Raw genomic sequence first — 19,894 nt, 5'->3', positions numbered from 1 at the left:
ATACGTTATTAAAAATAAAGACCTGCTATATGCAAAAGTTTACTCTCCCCCACACTGAGGCAGTGTCATATTGCCAAGCAACAACAGTAACAGCAACATTTCAATGATGCTACCTTTAAGGGTCTTCTGTAACAACCCTGTAGAGAGGATAAATATGGTGCCTGGAGATGGGTTGAAAGGTCAGCTAATCAGTTTATGATTTAAGTGAAATTTCAAACAGGGACTTCATTTCAGTTTCATGATCACAAATACTTCTTTCAATTCTTGATCTTTTCCAAGCAGTAGCCCATCTTCACTTTTTTTTGGATTAAATTTTTATTAGACATATTTCAACTTTAAAAATCACATTTTCACTCATGACAGCGTTTCAGTATCGATGTCAGTTATTTCTTAGAAATCTAATAATTTCTAAGAATATAGATTACTATTCTATTATATAATCATTTAGTTGTCTACTTTTAAAATATACTAATTATATATAGTGTTTTCTCATTTTAATATATATTACACATTTCTTATATAGCAGCTTCTTCTAACCTATCTTCTAACCAATTATATCATATATTCCAAATTTTATAATTTCCTCTTAATATACCCAGTAAAAATAATTCCAGTTTCAGTTCAATTTTTTGTTTTGTAATTTCTTCCAGCCATGTCTTTACTTTGAGCCAATATTTCCTAGCTTTGGGGCAGGCCCACCACATGTGGTAAAAAGTTCCTTGTTTATGGTTGCATCTCCAACAGTCAGGCGATCTATTCGGAAACATTTTGGTCATCTTCACTTTAAGAAAATCAAGACTGGACAAAAAATATACAAAAGTCAAGTCTTAACTAAGAAGGGTTTCTTGGTGTGATTTTTATTTCTACCATAAATAAAAGTGTTTTTTTTATTAATTTCATTAGGTAACCCAGCATATACATACATACATACATACATACATACAAATTAGTACTGGAATTGAGCAAAAAGTTATGATCGTAAGTTGTGCCAATTGTTATACGTGTCAATATGTGACAGCACCTGTTTTTATGACCTTTGAGGAGTCCTTGGTGCTCTCTGAGCTTGCTTGTTTTCTTGAAGACGTTTCATTACCCAAACTAGATAATATCATCAGTGCTTACTACCTTTTCTGTGGTAATCATTAAGTGAATGCAACAATCATGAAGTGACTGTCAGGACCATTAAGCGAATCCATTGTTTGCTATCGGCATTTTTCCAAGATGCTGGAAATAAACAAGTTTCTGGCAAAAATATTTAAATCACAGTTGGGATGATACTAACAGCTGTAAATGTGGTCTAGTTGCTGAGGTCACATGACCCAGGGGAGGGAGAGCAGCAGCCATAAATTTTGAATCTGCAAGTGCCTTTTTGGTGGATCTGTCACAACTTCAAATGGTTGCTTACTGACTGATTGTAAATTGAATTTTCTTTTGTTTCACATTCCCCCCCAATCTTAGTGATATCCTTGAAGTGAAGATGGACCACTGTTTCTTAATTCCTCTTAGGAAAGGTCAGGGGTTGAAAGAGCTATTTGTGTTCATGAGACTGTGTTAGGATAAACTAAATTCACTTCCAGATCAACAGCACAAAATGGATCCCATGCCATGCTAAGGTTCAAAATGGCAGTTAATTGGCATAGAGTAGACCAATCATTTTCTCCTTCGGGTAAGTCAGGGAGTTTTTGTCTTACTGTTTAAGAGGTCATTTTTAAAAAGCGGGGTCTTTCACTTGCAGCTTTTCCTAGCGTTCATGCATCTCAGTCACTTTAGATTAGCTTTCATTAGGCATTAGCGCCTATTAATTTACATCAGACAAAAAGTCTCGCAATCAGTTTTTGATGATTTATTAACTAAAAAGGAATTAAGTCACAGGGACAGGAGGGCCTTCAGGAAGAACATTTACCAGATTCTTTTCTGTTTAATTTTGTATCTTTCAGTTGAACCTTTGGGTTTCATGCTGTTTTGTAGATATGGCTCAAAGGATTTGTGACTACCCGTTAAAAACTAGATGTCAGCTTTCTGTCAAGCCAACGTAAGATAATTTTCAACAAGAAGAAAATCACCTGCCACCATCTACAAGCTGGTGACTGTCTCCAGTTTGCGTTCATAAAAAAAGCGATGGGGTGTACGCTTGGAGGGGGAAACCTTCCGGGTAAAGTAGCTCAGCAAGGACTTTGCACTCTGCTGGGATGAGTCATCTTCAGTATCATCCCTGATGAAGGAAGCAAAGATAGGAAGAAATGAAAGATTGAGGTTAGCTTACTTTACTATCGTGCTCTTCTGTGCTAGTTTGAGAAACATACAGTACTCAGTGAATCTTGCTGCAACCACTGACCACTGCTTTCCCACACTCATCTTAGTTCTTAGGACCTTGCTAAAAAGTGTTTCGGTATTGAGTCCTTTTCCCTGCACCCAAATAGTATCGGGCTGCTGCTACATCTGTTTAGGGCAGGGGTCGGCAACCTTAAACATTCAAAGAGCCATTTAGACCCGTTTCCCACAGAAAAGAAAACACCGGGAGCCACAAAAACCTTTTGACATCTAAAATGAAGATAATGCTGCATATAACGTTTTTTACCTTTATGCTATGTATAAAAAAACTATAGTGTGTTGCATTTATGTAATCAATGAACTACTACAGAAAAAACAAATTTTTATTTCTGCATGCAACAAAAACATTTTGAACTCTGAAAAAAAAAAGGGTCGAAAAGCTCAATAAATTGCGTACTGGTGGGTGTTGTACATTGGCGGTTGTGACACGTTTTGAGTGACAGGGAGCCGCAGCAGAGGGATGAAAGAGCCACATGCGGCTCTAGACCCGGGGGTTGCAGACCCCTGGTCTAGAGAGAAAGTAATTTTTTTCCATCTCCAGCTCCTGTACCATCTTGCATTACTGCCAAAGTCATTCTGAGTTGGCAGGTAACAAAAACACTTGGGAATAAATGGGAGAGCTGCTTGATGGGTTTCTCAAGAGTTGTGAGAACTAGTGACAGGCATCCTAATTATTCCCTGGGATCAGCAATTCCTACACCTGCAGTGTTTTAAACATCCCCCATCTATTCATATTATCACGTAGAGAACAAGGCATCAGGGAATAAGCAGAACTAACCGGGAAGGGAAACAGGAAAACCTTGTTCATAAATGATAAATCACTTTGAGGAATAAATTCTGCAAATAGGAAGCTGACCTATTCAGATCAAATACAACCCACATTCCTTCTATTTAATCCTCCACACATACCTACTATTCAAATAGAAACACAAACTCTTCACCTACTCTCTTTTAGTCATCCAAATTCAACTCATCCCTACTTACTTGATGTCCAATCAATACCAGTGTGTCATGCACTTCCTGTTCTCCATCAGTTGTAGTGATTAAGGTCCTGGCCTAGAAACTAGGAGAGTGTTGAGTTGTAGTCCCACTTTAAGGCACAAAAGCCAGCTGGGTGACTTTGGACCAGTCACACTCTCTCAGTCAAACTACTTCACTGGGTTGTTGTTGTGGAGAAAATAGGAGGGGAGTATTAAGTATGCTTGCCACCTTGAGTTATTTATAAAGTAATAAAAGCAGGATAAGAATCTAATAAATAAATAATAAACTCCCCAATCCAACTGCCGCCTTTGATAAAGTGTGTTTCCTGCAAGAATTAAACTACGAGAATGAAACTTCTGACACATCACAATATATAGTAGCAGCAGTGTATAGTAAGTTATTTAAATTCTCCTTAACTCTCCATTAGAATCTTTTATCTATCAGCCCATCTCATAGCTTGTTCATCCACTTACCAATGAACAGGCACAGCTTTGTTCTCTAGAATGAGCTGAGCTGTGCTCCAGCTAAATCGTACAAACTGTGGATAGCCAAAGATTGGGTCCAGGTTTTGAGCAAGCCATTCTTTAGTCTTGGGATCTGGGGAGAGAAGGGATGGGTAAGAGACTTGCCTATTATCTGCAAAGTCCTTTTATCAAACAATATATTCCAGTCCACTACTTACGCTATAGGAGCAGAGATTAGGCAAAGTGTAAAACAAATGTTAGAATAACTCTGTTTTCTTCCCACGTTCCTCTATAATTGCAACATGTTATAGTTCCACTTTCACATTACCACCTCACCTTAGTCGTAGGGGTTGGAAACCCCATCACTGCGCCAGATGCAACCTATGTCATCAGTTGAACAATAGTGAAGTTTTGGCACCATAACTATCTACCCTAATGGAGTAATAAATGATGACATCCCATCGGGAAAAACAACATTTAACTATAATTATGATTCAAACGTAAGACTGGGGGAAAAGAGAGCTCAGGAATGCCAAAAATAATGTCTTTGCTTTTCAGTGTTCCTGCATAGGAACATAAAGCCCTATTAGGCCATGGCATGAAAACAATACATAGTGGCTCCTACAACTGGCATTCATATCACCTCCATTTTTGAGTGCAGAGCCTTAGATGACTAGAAAGGTATTACAGAATGGAGTATTCTGAAAAATAGCATGGCCATCCAGCTGTCACCCTGAATTAGAGGCTCTTCACAAAGCAAACATTTTCTGCTTATATAATCTTATTTTAAAGCCAGCTGATCTAAGCATCACTATCACTTTGCACAGCTCCAAATGCACAGAGATGGAACTAAAAGAATAAACTAGAATTTACCGTTGGGATAGCCCGAGCCATAATCCAATTCTGCATCTTCCAGGTTTTCCAAGAATTTCCAATTCTTTACAATCCTGTCCCTGGCTACCTAGAGATTGTAAGAGATAAGAACACAGGGACTGACTTCCTGCGCCATATGAAAAGTCCATATAATTTAGCATTCTTTCTTCAATAATGGACAAATTTTTGCCTAAATTAAGAAAAGCTGATGGTAATTGAGCTGATGGGCCAATCTGCGCATCTCGCCAGATAACATAACATACATGGAATTGGAGACAAAGGAATTTCGCATTCACCTTAGCACAGATGCTGGCTGCGCTTACAGTAGGGAAGAGAGAGTCTGCCTTGGCCTTCACTGTAACCTCCAGCTCAGGAAAGTGCTGCTTTAGTTTTTCTTGATATTTCTCTGCTGGTCCCACTGTGTCTACAAAAACCTGAAAACAAAAAGACCCATGAAGGATTTAAGGGGGAGGGAAAGGGGAGGATTTATGGCTACTTCCTGGCAGTCTAGGGCACTAAACTAGTTCACCTCTGCAAGTTGCACTCCAGAATCTAGTGCATACTGGATTAGGCCAATGGCTGTATCGTGGGATAGTGCATTCAAGTTGTACTTCATCCTGCAAGGAAAAGGAAATCGCATTGACTGATGAGGACAATTGACTATGAAGCTTATCAGAAAAGAGATGGATAGAAACTGAAATTAACTAGATAATGTGATTTGTCATTAAGAATTCTAATTAAGATAAGAGGGACCTAAGTTCTAATCCCCACCTCTTAATTCGGCTGCCAGGGTGATGAGAGATGTCATTTTTAAGTCTACTTAAATGGATTGTTGTTGTGAGGATAAAATCAGATGTGACGCTGCAATATTCATATTCAAATATAAATTAATGATTCTCATTCTGGGCAAATAAAAATAATTAGAAATAGGCCATTCTAGATTGTAGCATTGTATGCTACAATCAATGAAACAAAGAAATGAACTGTTTTGTAACTTTGGATGACATTAAAAATATGGATATATAATGTGTCTAATTTGCTCAATTTGGATTTTTTAAAAAAATTACTACAGCTACACCATTTTGGATGGTTAATAATAATTCAACCAACTCTCCAGCTATATATATGTTATATATAGTGACACATTAGAATTAGATCCATAGGACACATGTGTTCCAATTCCAGTGAGGGATAGGCCAGGCAGAGGAATAATTTTAGAGAAATGTGTGGCATCTTTTAAAACCTATGATTTAATCCACCTAATAGAGTGCCTTGCCTCTACTGCACTCACCGCCTCTGCATACTAGTTGAGATGAAATTGGGGGAGAGGATGTGTAGGGCCCATCCTACATATTCCTTAGCAGCATCTATTTTCTCAAAGAGTTCTTCCCGTTGAGTTTCTGTCAGAGTTTTAGAATCTGAAAACAAGTGGAAAAAGATCATTTTCAGGTGATGTGGCATGGAAGAAATAAACATTATTTCCCTACCTTGCTCCCTAATAAAAATAGAGTATTTTTGTTTTCCTTTTTGTACAGACCCTTTGTTGTGACACAGTTGCATATTACTGAAGTACAATCACAACCTCCTTTGTGTGACACTCCTTTTACCTGCTACTTTCAAAGTCTCTAGGTCTCCTTGCCGAGACACAGGGCAGTAACAGATTCCGTAGACCATGGGACCTGGAAAAAAAACCAAAAATCAAAAAAGGTTATTCAGTCTCAGTTACTATGACCTCTCTACAAAAAGTATAAAATTAGCTAACATCCTTGTAAGACAACTAAACAAAACAAATGAAATGGCTTGAAAACCTGCTTTGACAGTACTTAAGCTACAACACTATTTCTGCAGTAGGAGACCCTCCGTGACATTCTCTTGCAATAAACTTTAATTACATTGCATTCGTTCAAGCTCTCGGAGATGAAGAATGTGAAGTAAAAGTAGCATTGAGGATATATGTGGATTTAAGGATCAGAAGCATATTGGCACAAAATGAGAAAAAGGGTTGCAAATGAAGACTGCATTAATTATGTACTATGTCCAGGGGTGAAATCCAGCAGGTTCTGGAGAACCGGTAGTGGAAATTTTGAGTAGTTCGGAGAACTGGCAAAAACCACATCTGGCTGGCCCCAGAGCGGGGTAGGAATGGAGATTTTGCAATATCCTTCCCCTAGGAGTGGGATGGGAATGGAGATTTTGCAATATCCTTCCCCTGCCACGCCCACCAAGCCACACCACACCCACCAAGCCACGCCCACAGAACTGGTAGTAAAAAAATTGGATTTCACCACTGACTATATCTACAAGATGACACTGCAATATTTAAGTTAGCTTCACACCAACAGGTAAAATTAGACTACCTAGAAATCCATGCAATCTGGCGAGTTACAAGATTCATCCCGGACGATGGTTTTGGGCCAGTACCCCAAAAGACTCTAGTTTTCCCTCATACATTTGAATCCATACCCAGCACTGGTCCTCTGCCTGCCTCATCGATGCCCAAACTACAGGGCTCAGTCCGGCAAACAGGAGGCACCGCCGAGGCCAACAAGCAATTCACCGAATTGTCCCGCTCGAATTTGCCGAGGTCCATATTCGCGCGCTCGCTGGAAACTCCCCCGGCCGAGGACATAAGAACGGGAAGTGCAAGGAGTGCAAGGTCTTCTGGGAAGAGTAGTTCGTGAAACGAGATGGTTCGCTACTCAGTTCCAGCGTGGGTCGAAAGGCTGTGGGATCTCCAAATTAAGAATAGGGAAAGGCAAGACGTTCATTAAAAGTCCCAGGTGGTATGCTGTGAGTAACGCTTCGGAGTACTTTAATGCAGTTCTACCTCCAGAGCTTATGCCTATCGTTAATGAAAGTATGAAACAGACTGTTGTTTAATTTGGCCCATCCCAATTATCTGTTCCGTTTGGCGGAGCCTTTGGCTTTCGGAATCTTGAGCCCGTTTTGTGAATTTCCACCTTAGCTGGAGATTCAAGTGAGATCAAAACTGGAATCGAGACACGGGATGCATTGTTGCTTTAAGAAATGCCCTCCTCATCCCCTAAAAGCTCGAGTGTACAGCCTTACCAGAAAGAAAAAAATATCTTAGCATGAAGCAATGACGGTAGACAATGAAAGAACTGCCTATTCGTTCAGTGGATTTCCTAACGCATTGTAACATCCATGTAAGACTATTCTTTTATTCTGCACCGCACCGCCCCCCCCATAAAAACACCTGCCCAGTGTCTTTTGCAAGAACCAATTATTCCACATATAGCTTTCTCAGTGTTAGAATTTGCCCTGCTGGCTGGCCGCCTGTTAGCCGTAGAGGTAAGGAAATTTGGTTTTCATATAGGGACAGCGAGCGGGAAACGTACTTAACTATAAACACAAACTCGGGGGAGGGGTCCGCGAATTGCTTTTCGTTAGCATAATGAAGATCGAGCTCTTTAACAGTTCGGACTGCGTTTCAATCGCTGACCGTCGATCCTCGCAAGCAACCTGAATCTCTCAGCAAAGGCCCGAACGCAGGGCAAAAAAGCCACAACCACCGCCTAGCCAATGATGGAGTTTCCAAGCGCTGCGTGTTAGAACCACGCGCCGACCACCTTTGTTCTCACTCCAAAGTCCCCCCTTTCGGATACGATCGAGGGAGAGGACCACGTGTGCCGCTACCCGCGAGAGGCGGAGCTCTTGCCGTGCCCCGCCTTTACGCAGCCGGGCCCGCCCCCTTCCCGGCTCTCAGAGTATAAAACCCTCCGCAGTAGCCGAGGGTGCCACACCTCCTTTCCCTGGACGCGGTCATTTTTTTTCCCTCGTGCTGTTCGCGGAGACTGCGGTAGGTTAGGTGCTTTATTGCTCTATCGAGGCTCGTGGGTGGGCTTTTGATGTTTCAACCGTTTGGGGCTCGGCAAGGCTATATTGGGCGGGTGGGCCTGAAGCGCTTTGCCCCCCGTCTTCAGCCTTGTGGACGAGGATTCCGGCGTGTGTGTACGTGTGTGTATCCCCTTCTTTTAGAAGCGTGATACCGGGGAGAAACGCTAATGCTGGATTAAGGGCTTTGCGACGCATAGTCTCTCTTTTTATTTTCCCCAAAGCTGCCAGGTAGGCGGCCTTTCTTCGAATGAAATTGCAGGCTGCAGGCGAGGAATAGGCTTCTCTTTGTTCCGAGAGAGGATGGAGAAAGAAAGGAGGCCTGTCTGCTTCCTTTAAAAATATATATTCCCCCTCCTTTACCTTCCCATTGCTTTCTTCTAGCTTTTTCCCGCCCTAATCCCTGGGAAAACGGGGAAGCTTTCTAGGCTGGTCTAATTTTTGACGCAAAGCAGGAAAAGTAACCATGATACTTAAGACAGTCTCTAGTAACCTGAAAAAAAAACCACAAATATAAATCTAGCTAAAAAGGCATGGAACGAATGCTTTATGCCTTCCCCTTTTTTAGAGTTTGCATAGTGCTTACCCAATTTCTAGAATGCCTAATCATGCTAGCTAGGGATTATAAAAATTATACCCCAGCTTCTCTTTTAAAAAAATAAGAGGTATGCATATTTTAAAAGTGCAGAATGGTATAAGGTATCTTCATGTCCCAATTTTCAGTTTCAATCTTTAAATTAATCGACTAAGCTTTTCAGGGTTAGGGAGTAGGTTTAAGAGAATAGAGAGAACCGAAGGTATAATAATGGCTGTGGGCTGTGACACTTAATGATTTTGTTCTGGATATCATTTTCTTCTAGGTAACTGCACTGATAAATGCAAAGATTATACAATTAGGTGTTTTGCATTATGCCTGTTAGTGCAGATTTCACTTCTTTGAACTATAAGGGAATTGTGCAAGGGTGAGTTCTAGTTCTATAATGCCATAGTCTGAGGAATTCTGTGAAGTATTACAACACCTGCCAAAACTGGGGGAAAAAACCTCTCAAAATTAGGGATAATCTTTGCTGCTATAGTCCTGAAAGTTATTGGTTGCTGGAACTTTTTATGGGAAGAAGTAACAGTATATAATAGAACTCTTAACTGCTGAAGAACTGCAGGTCTGGAAATGGTTAAGGTTGGAAGTGCAGTATATCAGTTTTGACTAGGTGCAGTCAGTCCCTGCATTGGGGCAATGTCCCAAAGTGTATTTCAAAAGATGGCAGTTACTTAACCTATTGATCAAACCAATGTTAAATGTTACTGCTGCTTTTGAGCTAGGTCAGTTGATTTTGTCCCTTGTTCTAATAAGTGTGTAATGCTTGGCAGTGCTAAGAACAGTTATACCCTTACGGTTTCATGAATGATCTGTACCAATCAGCAGGAGTGCTCCATTAGACCCTTATGGTTGCCACCATTTAGATCTGCAGTAGTTTGAAAAGACACAATTAGGGTAAGTCAAAGTAAGGTGTCTTTTCAAACTACTGGTGCCCAAAGACAACACAGTGAGATCCAATTGAATCCAGTTCTTTATATGGTTACATCTAATGTAGTCTTGCAAGACTTAGGCTATAACCTTCAAAGCTAATAGAATTCTAGGGTGTGGCTATCCTAAAGTTTTTCCTCCTTCCCCCATCCAGTTCAGGATTGCACAATCTCTTAACTTAGTTTCTTCTCTGGAATTTGCTGCCTCCTTCCAGGGAAGTTGGGTGCTACTGCTGACTTTATCCCTTCCCTGCCAGTTCAACTGCACACTGCAACAAAGCAGCCAGTTTGTGAAATGTCATTGGGGGGGGGGGGGTTGGTTTATTAATATATAGGGACAACCATTCCCCAAGCCTAGAATACGTTGTTCACATTTTTGTTCTAAGAAAAGGATGAAATTGTGCTGTACTTCTTTGATTTGCCATTGAAATTTGAGACAATTTGGAACTACTTGCCCCAGCCTCCAAAAGACAAGAGTTTTAATGTAGAGAAGATACAGTAAAATGAAAATACCAATTGCTCCTTTATACCATACATTTATTATTTATTCTCCTGCCCATGCAACAAATTATAGAGAGAGAGATGTATACATCTTTTGAAAAGAAATGAAATGTAAACTATTGTGAAGATTGGAAAGGACATATGTTTGTCTTTGGTCAATGTCTTCACATGCATATTGACCTGACCCAAACTATAAAATTTCCTATGCTTGAAGTTTGAATCCATTCTGTTTATTTGGTCTGTTACTGCTGCTGTTTTTTAGGTTGTAAAAAATAAATTTCATTTGTCTCTAGTTAGCCAGATACCAATACTTACTCAGCTTTGTCTGTATTTTATCATTTTGGTTTTCTGGAAGCTGCTTAGCTTTATCTTCTATCTAGGTTGAAGATCTACCTAGGTTGTGTCATCCATATGCCCCAAATACTCTGTTTCAAAGAATTGTGATGCAGAAAATGATTTAGTCCAGGTTAAATTCTTAAAGCAAGTGATGATTAGATATGGCTTTCCACAGGGTTTTGTTCAGTGGATTGAGATTACTATTTGTAACCTTCTGCCAGAGTTAAGAAATTGAATTATCTTAGACTCTTTTTTTATAGTGTGATACATGAGAGGGCTGCTCACTTTCTGCCTTATTTAATTTGATTCTTGAACTTTTCGCCACCATAAGGCAATCTTTAGGGTATAAGGGTATTACATTGGAAGGATGAGAATATAATTTCTTTTTGTATACTGGTGATATTTAAGGAATTTTGGATCAATATTCTACTTTGTCTAATTTTATAAAGGTTGTAGAGTAATTTAGAAAGTATTTTGGTTCTAATTGGAATAAATCTACATAAATAGAGTTATGTAAAGAAATGGGATTTGTGATTTCTACTGACACATTTGGGGCTGTATAAACCCAAAGGTATATTTCTAAATATGTAGAAATATAATGAACATTATTATTAAGGGTTGAAGTCAATGGTGAAATCTTCCCAAGTTTGCCACCGGTTCACTATGCACAGTGCGTGCCAAATTCATGCTTCACATGGAAAAAGGAGGCTTGGGAAGGTAAGTAGAATAGCAAGGGAGGGGACAGCTGTGCCGTGCAATTTAGATTCACTAGAAAGCAGGATTTCCTGCTTTCTAGCAATTTTAAATCGCGCGGCACAGCTGATCGTCGGAAATACTGGTTCCGAGGAACTGGTAGCTTTTTTTACTACTGGTTCACCCGGTTGTAGTGGATGTTACCGTAATAAATAGCATAAAATTCCTTTAAGCCTGTGGATCAAAATTAGCCTTATAAAAATTGTCCTTTATTTCATTTATATTCTTATAGGTATTTCTACATTTTAATAAATATATTGAAAACCTATTTAGGAAATGTATTTGGGAAATGGACCACCAAGGTTTTTCTTAGCTAAAGTGAGATTATCATTTGAGGAAGGTGGTTTTAATTTATATGCTATGTAAAAGTACCACTAATTTATCAGCCACCTGCTGGTGAAATGAAAATATAATGGAATATTTTCTTTTATGGACTAAGTTGGAAGATTATCTAGTTTTGAGATCATGGCAAGTGGTTAGAACAACATAGAGCAAGAAAAGATTTTATTACCAATAGTAGGAGTAGTGAGAAATCTTTGGACTGTATTGGACATAATTTGAGTTTCATAAATTTATAAATTGAAAATTGGTGGTAAATCATTTTTAGGAATTTTTCAAATTCACTCAAATTCAATTTGGTCTTACCAGTTTCCAACAGTGAGTATTTTCAGCTTAAGCATGTTCTAACAATTAAATATGTACCAGATGATTTGGCTGCTTTTAAAGGCCCCCAAGTTGCTTTTTTGCCTGATGGAAACTATTGTCAAAATAAAGTAGACATTTCTGGGATATTACAAACATACCTTTCAGGTCAACATTTCAGGTTGGAAATCTAGTTAATAATGGCTTGGGAGCCCTTCATTTCCACCATACTTTTTCTTTCTATAGTTAGCAAGATGAAGGAGGCATCTGAACTAGGAAATGCAGCACATTCTTCCTCAAAAGAGGACAGCCTCTCCTCCATGCCTCGGGGTTTGCTGTGGATTTAAAAGCATTATTAATACCATTCTATTGAACCAATTCCTGTGACTAGGGCTTTGAATAGAGCATTATGCTGGATTGGTAGACTTTGCTCTTTCTCTGAGTTTACGGGCTCTAATTGGGTAAAAGTTGTGAGAAAATGGGAAAGTTAAAGGCCAAAATAGTGTTGACACTTTTTAAATCATCAAAAGGCAATTAGACAGTACTCTGAATCAGACAGTATCATTCCTGAGAAGTGGTGCACTTGCCAACTTTAAGGCATACATTATTGTTCTGATATTTTAGGAAATGGCCTCTGGTAAAGCATATATTGGAAAACCAGTTCCAGATTTTCGTGCTACAGCAGTGGTGGATGGCAACATCAAGGATATAAAGTTATCAGACTACAGAGGTAAGGCACTGTAGCTTCTATTAGGTTTTTAATTGTGCATCCATGGGATTCCTTAGTATTCTAAGCTGTCTAGACTTTATGGGAAGGCTAAGATATATTTTCCAATTAGACTGCTTTATGAATCCACTTTAGCAATGTGGCATCTTTGGTAATTATAAAGCAAATGCATATGCTTTCACGTTTTATTTATTAAACTTGTTTGCTGTCCATCTCACTGCAAGGAAACTCTAGGTGGCTTACAATATTAAAATATCGTATGATATTGTAAAATATTGTATAATGTGTGCCATGTATAATCACATTTTATTTATACATTTTATACATTTATAAACATACAAAATCACATTAAAATTGCAATAAAATACAAGTTATAACTAAAGATATGGAAGAAGGCAGCAGACTATACAGCGGGAGGGGGGGGTAGTGGGAACTGCTATTAAGTCAGTCAACCACCGCCAGTGTGATATTCCCCTATTGAGGCCTCAAGCCAACTGGCAAAGCCAGATCTATATGTTCTTGTGGAAAGTCAGGAGGGTAGCAGCCAATATCACCTCAGGGAGCATCGTATTCCAAAGAGCAAAGGCCATGGCAAAGAAGGTGCTTCTCCTGGATCCCACCATCTGGAATTCCTTGATGGGACTCATGGCATACCACCTCTGCCAATATGGGTACAGGGGGCTTCTCCCATAGGGGTCAAATGGTTCCTCAAGTAAGCTGGACCCATACCATGCAAGGCTTTATAGGTAATAACTAATATCTTGAATTGTACCTGGAAGCAAATGGGCATCCAGTGCAGCTCTTGGAACAGTGGTGTATCATGGGCCACTCTAGGGGCCTCAAAGACTGCCCACACCACTGCACTCCAGTTAAAGCTTCCAACTGCTCTTCAAGGGTAACTTCATATGCACAAACATCATGAAAGTCTCCAATCCAGGATACATTTGTAGTTAAATATCATCATACTTAGTGTAAAATGTAATATATTATCAGTGAGTCTAATGGTCAGCCAATTTAGTGTAGTGGTTAAGCATCAGGCTATAAACTAGGGAACCAGGGGTTCCAGTGTTCCCTTGGCCCCAAAGCCAGCTGGGTGACCTTGGGCCTGCCACTCTATCAGCCATAGGAAGGAGGCAGTGGCAAAGCTCCCCTGAAAAATCTTGCTAAGAAAACTGTAGGGAGTTATCTAGGCAGTTGCCATGAGTTGAAAACTGACTCGAAGGCACCACCCTCCCCACAAAAGCCAAAGAAGAAGTAGCTGATAGTTCATTAGAAAAATAGGAAGGAGTTTTGTGTATGTTCACTGTCTTGAGTTATTTATAAAAATAATGACGGTATAAATACAAATAAATGTGCATAGATAAATGTTTTGTAACTGGAGGAAAAGTCCTGATTTGACCTGGGTAAGATGCAACCACCTTATGAGCATTCTCTTCTAGTGACTCTAAATTTTGCTCCATTTATAAACTTTAATAGGGATACTGTCCAAAAGACTGGAAGTGCAAAGGTTCTGGGACTCTTGATTGTGATTGTTTTACTGATGCCTATTTCTTCCATATAGGCAAATATGTGGTTCTGTTCTTCTACCCACTGGATTTTACCTTTGTCTGTCCCACTGAGATCGTAGCTTTCAACGATCGAGTTGAGGAATTCCGCAAGATTAATTGTGAGGTTATTGCTGCTTCTGTCGACTCTCAGTTTACTCATTTGGCTTGGTGAGACTCCTAGTATATAATTACTCATAGAGGTCGTTGTGCTGGAAAACTAGTTCCAGAGGTGCATATTAAAAGCTGGCTAATAATAGGACACTGACAAAAAGGAATAATTATGCTTTCTAAGAAGTGTACCTTGGCCTGTATCTTGCTGATATATGGAGATCTTTTGTCAGGCTTCGTTCTTGCCCTAGGAACTGGAAATATTCTAGTCATACTCGGGCAGAAGGTACAACAGATATGCCAGTCACAAGAACTGCTTGCAGTTATAGTGCTGAGAAGCACTTGGCAGATCTTAACTGACAGATGGGTGTGGAGGTCTTCACCAATTTTATCTAGCAAAATTTGGTTGTTGGTTAGGGGTTTATCAGCTGGCTCACTAGCTGACATAAGCTGGTTGTACAATTAACGCCAGACACCTGAAATGGATGAGAGAACTGTATGCACTTCCTTGGACTAGCAAAGTCAACTATAAATGAAATGTCTCTCTGGAAAATCCATTTTTTTTAGTGAGGAGAAAAATGGTCTACCCATTTTTCAGACACAGTTTCACAAAGTTTTGTGCTTAGTTTAGGACCAAAAAGTTAGGAAAATATTTTATATGTTTAAAGTTGCTAGTTAATTTAATAATTTCTAAAATATAAATGATTTCAGTGTAGTGAGTTTCAGTTCATTAAAACAGTAGTATTGTGGATATTAATTTTTTTCCCTGTAGGACAAATACAGCAAGAAAGGATGGTGGCTTGGGTTCGACAAATATCCCACTTGTGGCAGACATCAATCATAACATTTGTAAGGATTACGGTGTGCTCAAGGAAGAGGATGGCATTGCATACAGGTATGGAAAGTTAGTTCTAAAGGAGTTTGGAAAAACCTGTTGTAGGTGATGGACATCTTGGTAGCTTAGCTGATATAGTCCCAGTTAGCATATGTTCCTAGTGATGTAAGCAGAGTAACCAGGATGTCATGGGACTAACATATATTCTGTTTATTAGCTATGTCTAACTAATCCATGTTGCTCAAACAACAACATATTGGTCAAGTACTTATAGGAAAGCTATAGTAATCCAGTTCTTAGCAAATGCAGACCTGGAGCCTTTACAAGTTAAAAGAATGCCTGTGGTTCATAGAGTTTACTGGATCTCTCTGTCTTTGCATTAACTTTTTTTCTAGCTCTTTAAATTGAGAAGGCTGCATATGCAAAAATTCAAAATGCCCAGTTCATGGTTGATCCTGGCCCTATGTCCTATTGATTGATAAGTATAAGGCTCTAATAGATTCCCATGGCCTGTAACTTTTAAAATGATAATGCTTGCAGTTAGTATTGCACCTTTTCTCCCTCAGAGGTCTGTTCATAATAGATGATAAAGGCATCCTGCGACAGATCACAATCAACGATCTACCTGTGGGACGTTCTGTGGATGAGACATTGCGCCTGGTTCAAGCCTTCCAATTCACAGACCAGCATGGTGAAGGTGAGTGACAGATCCTGGGATAATGAAATGGACATAGAAAGATGTAGCAGTAGTGTTCTGGGAAAGATGATCAATTTAAGATTGGTTCATTGTGCCTTGTTTCTCTTTAGGATGCAATGATGGGTCTGAGAGAGAGACAGTGGGGATTGCATAGTAGTTTTCAAACAATTTAGCATTTATGTAGCATTTACCTCACATATGTGATTCTAGATGGCTGAAAATAAATTAGGTAAAATACATACCAGTAGTATAAAACAATGGAAGACATAGCATCAACGTGTCATTTTAAAAAAATCACTAATGTAGCAAGGAGACAAGCTCAGTCACGCATCCAGGGTGCTGGGTTCAGGCACTAAACTAAACCAAGTTTTCAGGGCTTTGTGGAAAGTCAGCAAGGATACGGTTAATCTAATCTCAGAGGGACTACTGTTCCAAAGAGTAGGCACCACTGCAGAAAAGGCTCTCTCTCTCTCTGCCCCACGGCTGACACTCCTTAGCTGATGACACCCAGAGCATGCCTCTCCTAAATCAGGGAGAGACGTCCTGTAAGTAACCAGGTAGATAGTTGCTGACACTGTTTCAGAAAGTAATTAATGTTTTATACCCATGCCAAATAGCGAACCTCTTCAGTAGAGCCTTTTAATGTATGTAGAATTCCTAAGATACAGTTAGCAACACTCTTAATAATTTTTTCCCAGAGCAAACTGGAACATCAGCTTGGTATCTTTTCAGTTGTCATGCTGTGTCTTGAAGACAGTTTCAAGAATGAACATGAAATTACTTTGATCTGATGTAACAATCTCAACTTGTGGAATTAGCTTGCATGTAGAGAAATAGCTAGTTGTCCTTTTGAGTCCTCTAATTTAGGACCAAATATCTAGAGTGTAGATCATTGTCCAAAACATTTCATAAAAGGAACAACTTGTAGTCAAATAACTATTGGTAATTAAGCCAGTAAAGGAGCATTATGCATTTGCCTTCCCAGGCAGACATGCATATTCTGAAGCCAGAATAGGAGTTTCTAGATCCAAACTGGAAGGGGAGTGCAGAGGGTCTTAAAACTGCACATATATAATACATCCTTACCCTCAGAGGCAAGAACAAATTGCCTTAACTTAATTGCCTGAGTACATTAAATACCATTAAATACTAAAATGTTATGAAGTTGTGTTTGGATAGCCACGCAATTCTGCTTCTTCCATGGCTTGCTTAACATTGTATGCACCAGGAACACAGGTTGAATTCTTTGTTTGCCCAAAGGGTAAACGGTTCCCGGATAGCATGAAGTCATCCTACTTTATTTAGCCATTTCTGCTATTGCAAATTGTTAATTTCCAAAATATTTTATAATCCTTGCTGATTATGTCTTCTAAACTACATTATACCCATCTTAAACCATACCAAGAAGGTAAAAAAAAACACAAAAGTAACAATTTTTAATTTTTTCAGTGAATGACAGATAAAATAAGGCTCAACATCATTGTTTCATGCAAATGCAGTATATTATAGCAGAAAATACTGAGTTTTGGGGAATGCTGTCTTTTGTAGAAATTCTAAATAATGTGCATGCACATATACACCCATGTTATGAACTAGCTTGGGTGCCTTTCTGTTGTTAATTCAACTAACTGGTTTCATCTCTTGTTAACAGAAATAAAGAGCTAGCCTTGCTATTCAGATTTGCTCCCTTTGTTGTCTTGAAAAATCCCTATTTCAATATAGTCTTCTGCTCTAACATTTGCTCCTGTTCTTGCTACAGTGTGCCCAGCTGGCTGGCAACCTGGCGGTGACACCATCAAGCCCACTGTGAAAGACAGCAAGCTTTTCTTTGCCAAGCAACAGTAGATTTCTTCTTTTGTATGCTCTATTACTGAAGTAATTTGGTTTAATGTAAAGGGATTTCCAGTAAATTCTGGGAGGTTTGGGAGATAATTTGTCTATAAAAGTCGGCTGCTGTATAAGTAATGGCCCATAGAACTAGATTAAATGCAAACTTCAGTTGGGCATCTTCATTCCTCAGTAAAATTGATCATTAAAGGAAGCCTGATGGTACCTTCTAATGTCTGTATTGTTGAATTTATTTTAAAGTAAGAAAAAAATTCCAAGATTGTAATGCTGAATTTAGTATTTCATGTTACACAGAAAGTTGGGTTATATGTACATAGCAGGAGCAGACAAATAGGTCTGGTTTTGGAAATGCATAGCATGCATTCTTGTTTGTCTTTGCTATCATGCCTTTTGATACTGTCAATGTAACAGGCACTGATTTTTTTAAAGTGCTAAACTTGAGAGAAGACATAGCTATTAGCTGACAAGCCACAAATCAGCCCACCTATTGGGTTTGAAAGTAGATCTAAATCTGTTGAGATGGAAATCTTGTTTAGTTCATTGTCATCCAATTCTAGAAAATACACACATTCCTAGTGCAAGTTGTTGCTATCCTCGACCATGAGATAATGAATGAGTGGAGAGAGTAGGAAAAAATCAGCCTCCTCCTTGTGAATAGGGAGGAACTTAAAAAAACAGCATACAATGGTAAATTGAATAGGTTCAAGTTTGCTAACTATAGGCATCTACCTTCTACAGTCCTCTATTTAAGATATTGTGCAGTTTTAAAGCTGGCTGGACTGCTGCTGAGAAGTATTTGATGATAACCATTTTGCTAAGAATTTTTCAATTACTCTTAGTATTATTTTGTGTTTAGTTGCTTAATTTCACCATTCCTAGCTAAAATGATTAAGATTCTTTTCATAAATGATATTCATCTTCCTAAGAAAAATGCGCAACATAAGAAAAATAGCACTAGGAAAATTCCTTAATTCTGCAAAGACACCCTGATTCAGGATCTACAGGTAGCCCTAGACATATGACCACAATTGGGACTGGAACCTCTGCTGCTAAGGAGTACATTTGTTAAGTGAGTCATGCCTGATTTTCTGATCCTTTTTGCCATGGATGTTAAGCAAGTCACATGATTGTAAAACAAATCTGGCTATCCCCATTTACTTTGTTTAAGGGAAGCCACCTGGGAAGGTAGTAAATGGCGATCATGTGACCCTAGGATGCTGCAACCATAATAAATACATGACAGTCACCAAGCACCCAAATTTTGATCAGGTGACTGTGGGGACTGGCCATATGTCACTTTTTTCGGCTATGTAATAACTTGAAGTGGTGATTAAATAAGTAGTCATGGGTCAAGGACTATTTGTGGAAAAATTGCTGCAGACTGGAAGTTTGGTTATGCTAATTGTTACAAAAGCTTAGAGCAAAAGGGTCAGATAGCACATGCCCCATCAGCCCTTTTGTGGTGACCCCCAAAGCAGTCTTCCCCCTAGTTCATACAGCCAAACCTGGGGGGGGAGAAAGATTGTTTCTAAGGAAAAAGGCTGCAAAGGTAGGTAGTTTGTACTTTCAGTAAATTGCCACTTATCAAATTTTGGAGTCAACTCTTCCTATGATACAGTCACATGGCCTTTAGAAGCTAGAAAAATTCTCTAGACTCAGTCTCTTGAGTACATAAACATGTCCTTCCTTAGCTTAAGGAGAAGGAGGACCTCATCCTGTGCTTTCTTAAATTTACTTGTATAATAGCCCAGTTTTCCTCCTGCCTCTAGAATATAAACAGCATAACTGGTTTTGGCTGTGGTTATAGTTTGTTAATTACTGGTTTACTTAATCTTGGTTTTTTTGGAGGGAAAATATCACGATAAATAGCCT

At 39.2% G+C, this 19,894-nt stretch overlaps 2 protein-coding genes across 5 annotated transcripts in view; one reads left to right on the top strand and one right to left on the bottom strand.

Moving 5' to 3' along the window:
* Nucleotides 1-841: 841 nt before the first annotated feature.
* RNASEH2A (ribonuclease H2 subunit A) overlaps nucleotides 842-19,894 on the bottom strand; it is a 67,724-nt gene continuing 48,671 nt past the window's right edge. The window contains exons 1-8 of one of the 3 annotated variants that reach the window (XM_034406654.3): nucleotides 7,113-7,297; nucleotides 6,257-6,328; nucleotides 5,941-6,067; nucleotides 5,179-5,266; nucleotides 4,946-5,083; nucleotides 4,650-4,737; nucleotides 3,786-3,909; nucleotides 842-2,212 (exon numbers count right to left, since the gene is read on the bottom strand). In XM_034406654.3, coding sequence (XP_034262545.2) covers nucleotides 2,074-2,212; nucleotides 3,786-3,909; nucleotides 4,650-4,737; nucleotides 4,946-5,083; nucleotides 5,179-5,266; nucleotides 5,941-6,067; nucleotides 6,257-6,328; nucleotides 7,113-7,278 — 942 coding nt within the window. In that variant the 5' untranslated portion in view covers nucleotides 7,279-7,297 and the 3' untranslated portion in view covers nucleotides 842-2,073. Of the gene's footprint in view, nucleotides 2,213-3,785; nucleotides 3,910-4,649; nucleotides 4,738-4,945; nucleotides 5,084-5,178; nucleotides 5,267-5,940; nucleotides 6,068-6,256; nucleotides 6,329-7,006; nucleotides 7,298-19,894 lie in introns of those variants that run through there. The other 2 variants (XM_034406668.3, XM_034406661.3) reach the window with 2 other exon arrangements.
* PRDX2 (peroxiredoxin 2) lies at nucleotides 7,329-18,234 on the top strand. 2 transcript variants are annotated; one of them, XM_087887369.1, is made up of 6 exons: nucleotides 7,329-7,439; nucleotides 12,885-12,990; nucleotides 14,549-14,702; nucleotides 15,415-15,537; nucleotides 16,044-16,174; nucleotides 17,934-18,234. In XM_087887369.1, exons 2-6 carry the CDS (start codon nucleotides 12,888-12,890, stop codon nucleotides 18,017-18,019), a joined length of 597 nt encoding a protein of 198 aa, XP_087743495.1. In that variant the 5' UTR covers nucleotides 7,329-7,439; nucleotides 12,885-12,887; the 3' UTR covers nucleotides 18,020-18,234. The 2 variants fall into 2 exon arrangements, with proteins under 2 accessions (XP_087743495.1, XP_034262590.1); XM_034406699.2 differs by lacking the exon at nucleotides 7,329-7,439 and adding an exon at nucleotides 8,319-8,469.

Source organism: Pantherophis guttatus, chromosome 2 (assembly GCF_059756535.1).
Source record: "Pantherophis guttatus breed Tessera chromosome 2, ASM5975653v1, whole genome shotgun sequence".
NCBI classification, from domain to species: domain Eukaryota; kingdom Metazoa; phylum Chordata; class Lepidosauria; order Squamata; family Colubridae; genus Pantherophis; species Pantherophis guttatus.
This window is presented reverse-complemented; position numbering and strand designations above follow the sequence as displayed.

What these genes read in the sequence shown, in the direction of transcription:
- PRDX2 (XM_087887369.1), top strand. Translation starts at nt 12,888, where the DNA reads ATGGCCTCTGGTAAAGCATATATTGGAAAACCAGTTCCAGATTTTCGT. An exon ending in AAAGTTATCAGACTACAGAG is followed by an intron (nt 12,991 to 14,548) that starts GTAAGGCACTGT and finishes TCTTCCATATAG; the next exon opens with GCAAATATGTGGTTCTGTTC. An exon ending in CAGTTTACTCATTTGGCTTG is followed by an intron (nt 14,703 to 15,414) that starts GTGAGACTCCTA and finishes TTTTCCCTGTAG; the next exon opens with GACAAATACAGCAAGAAAGG.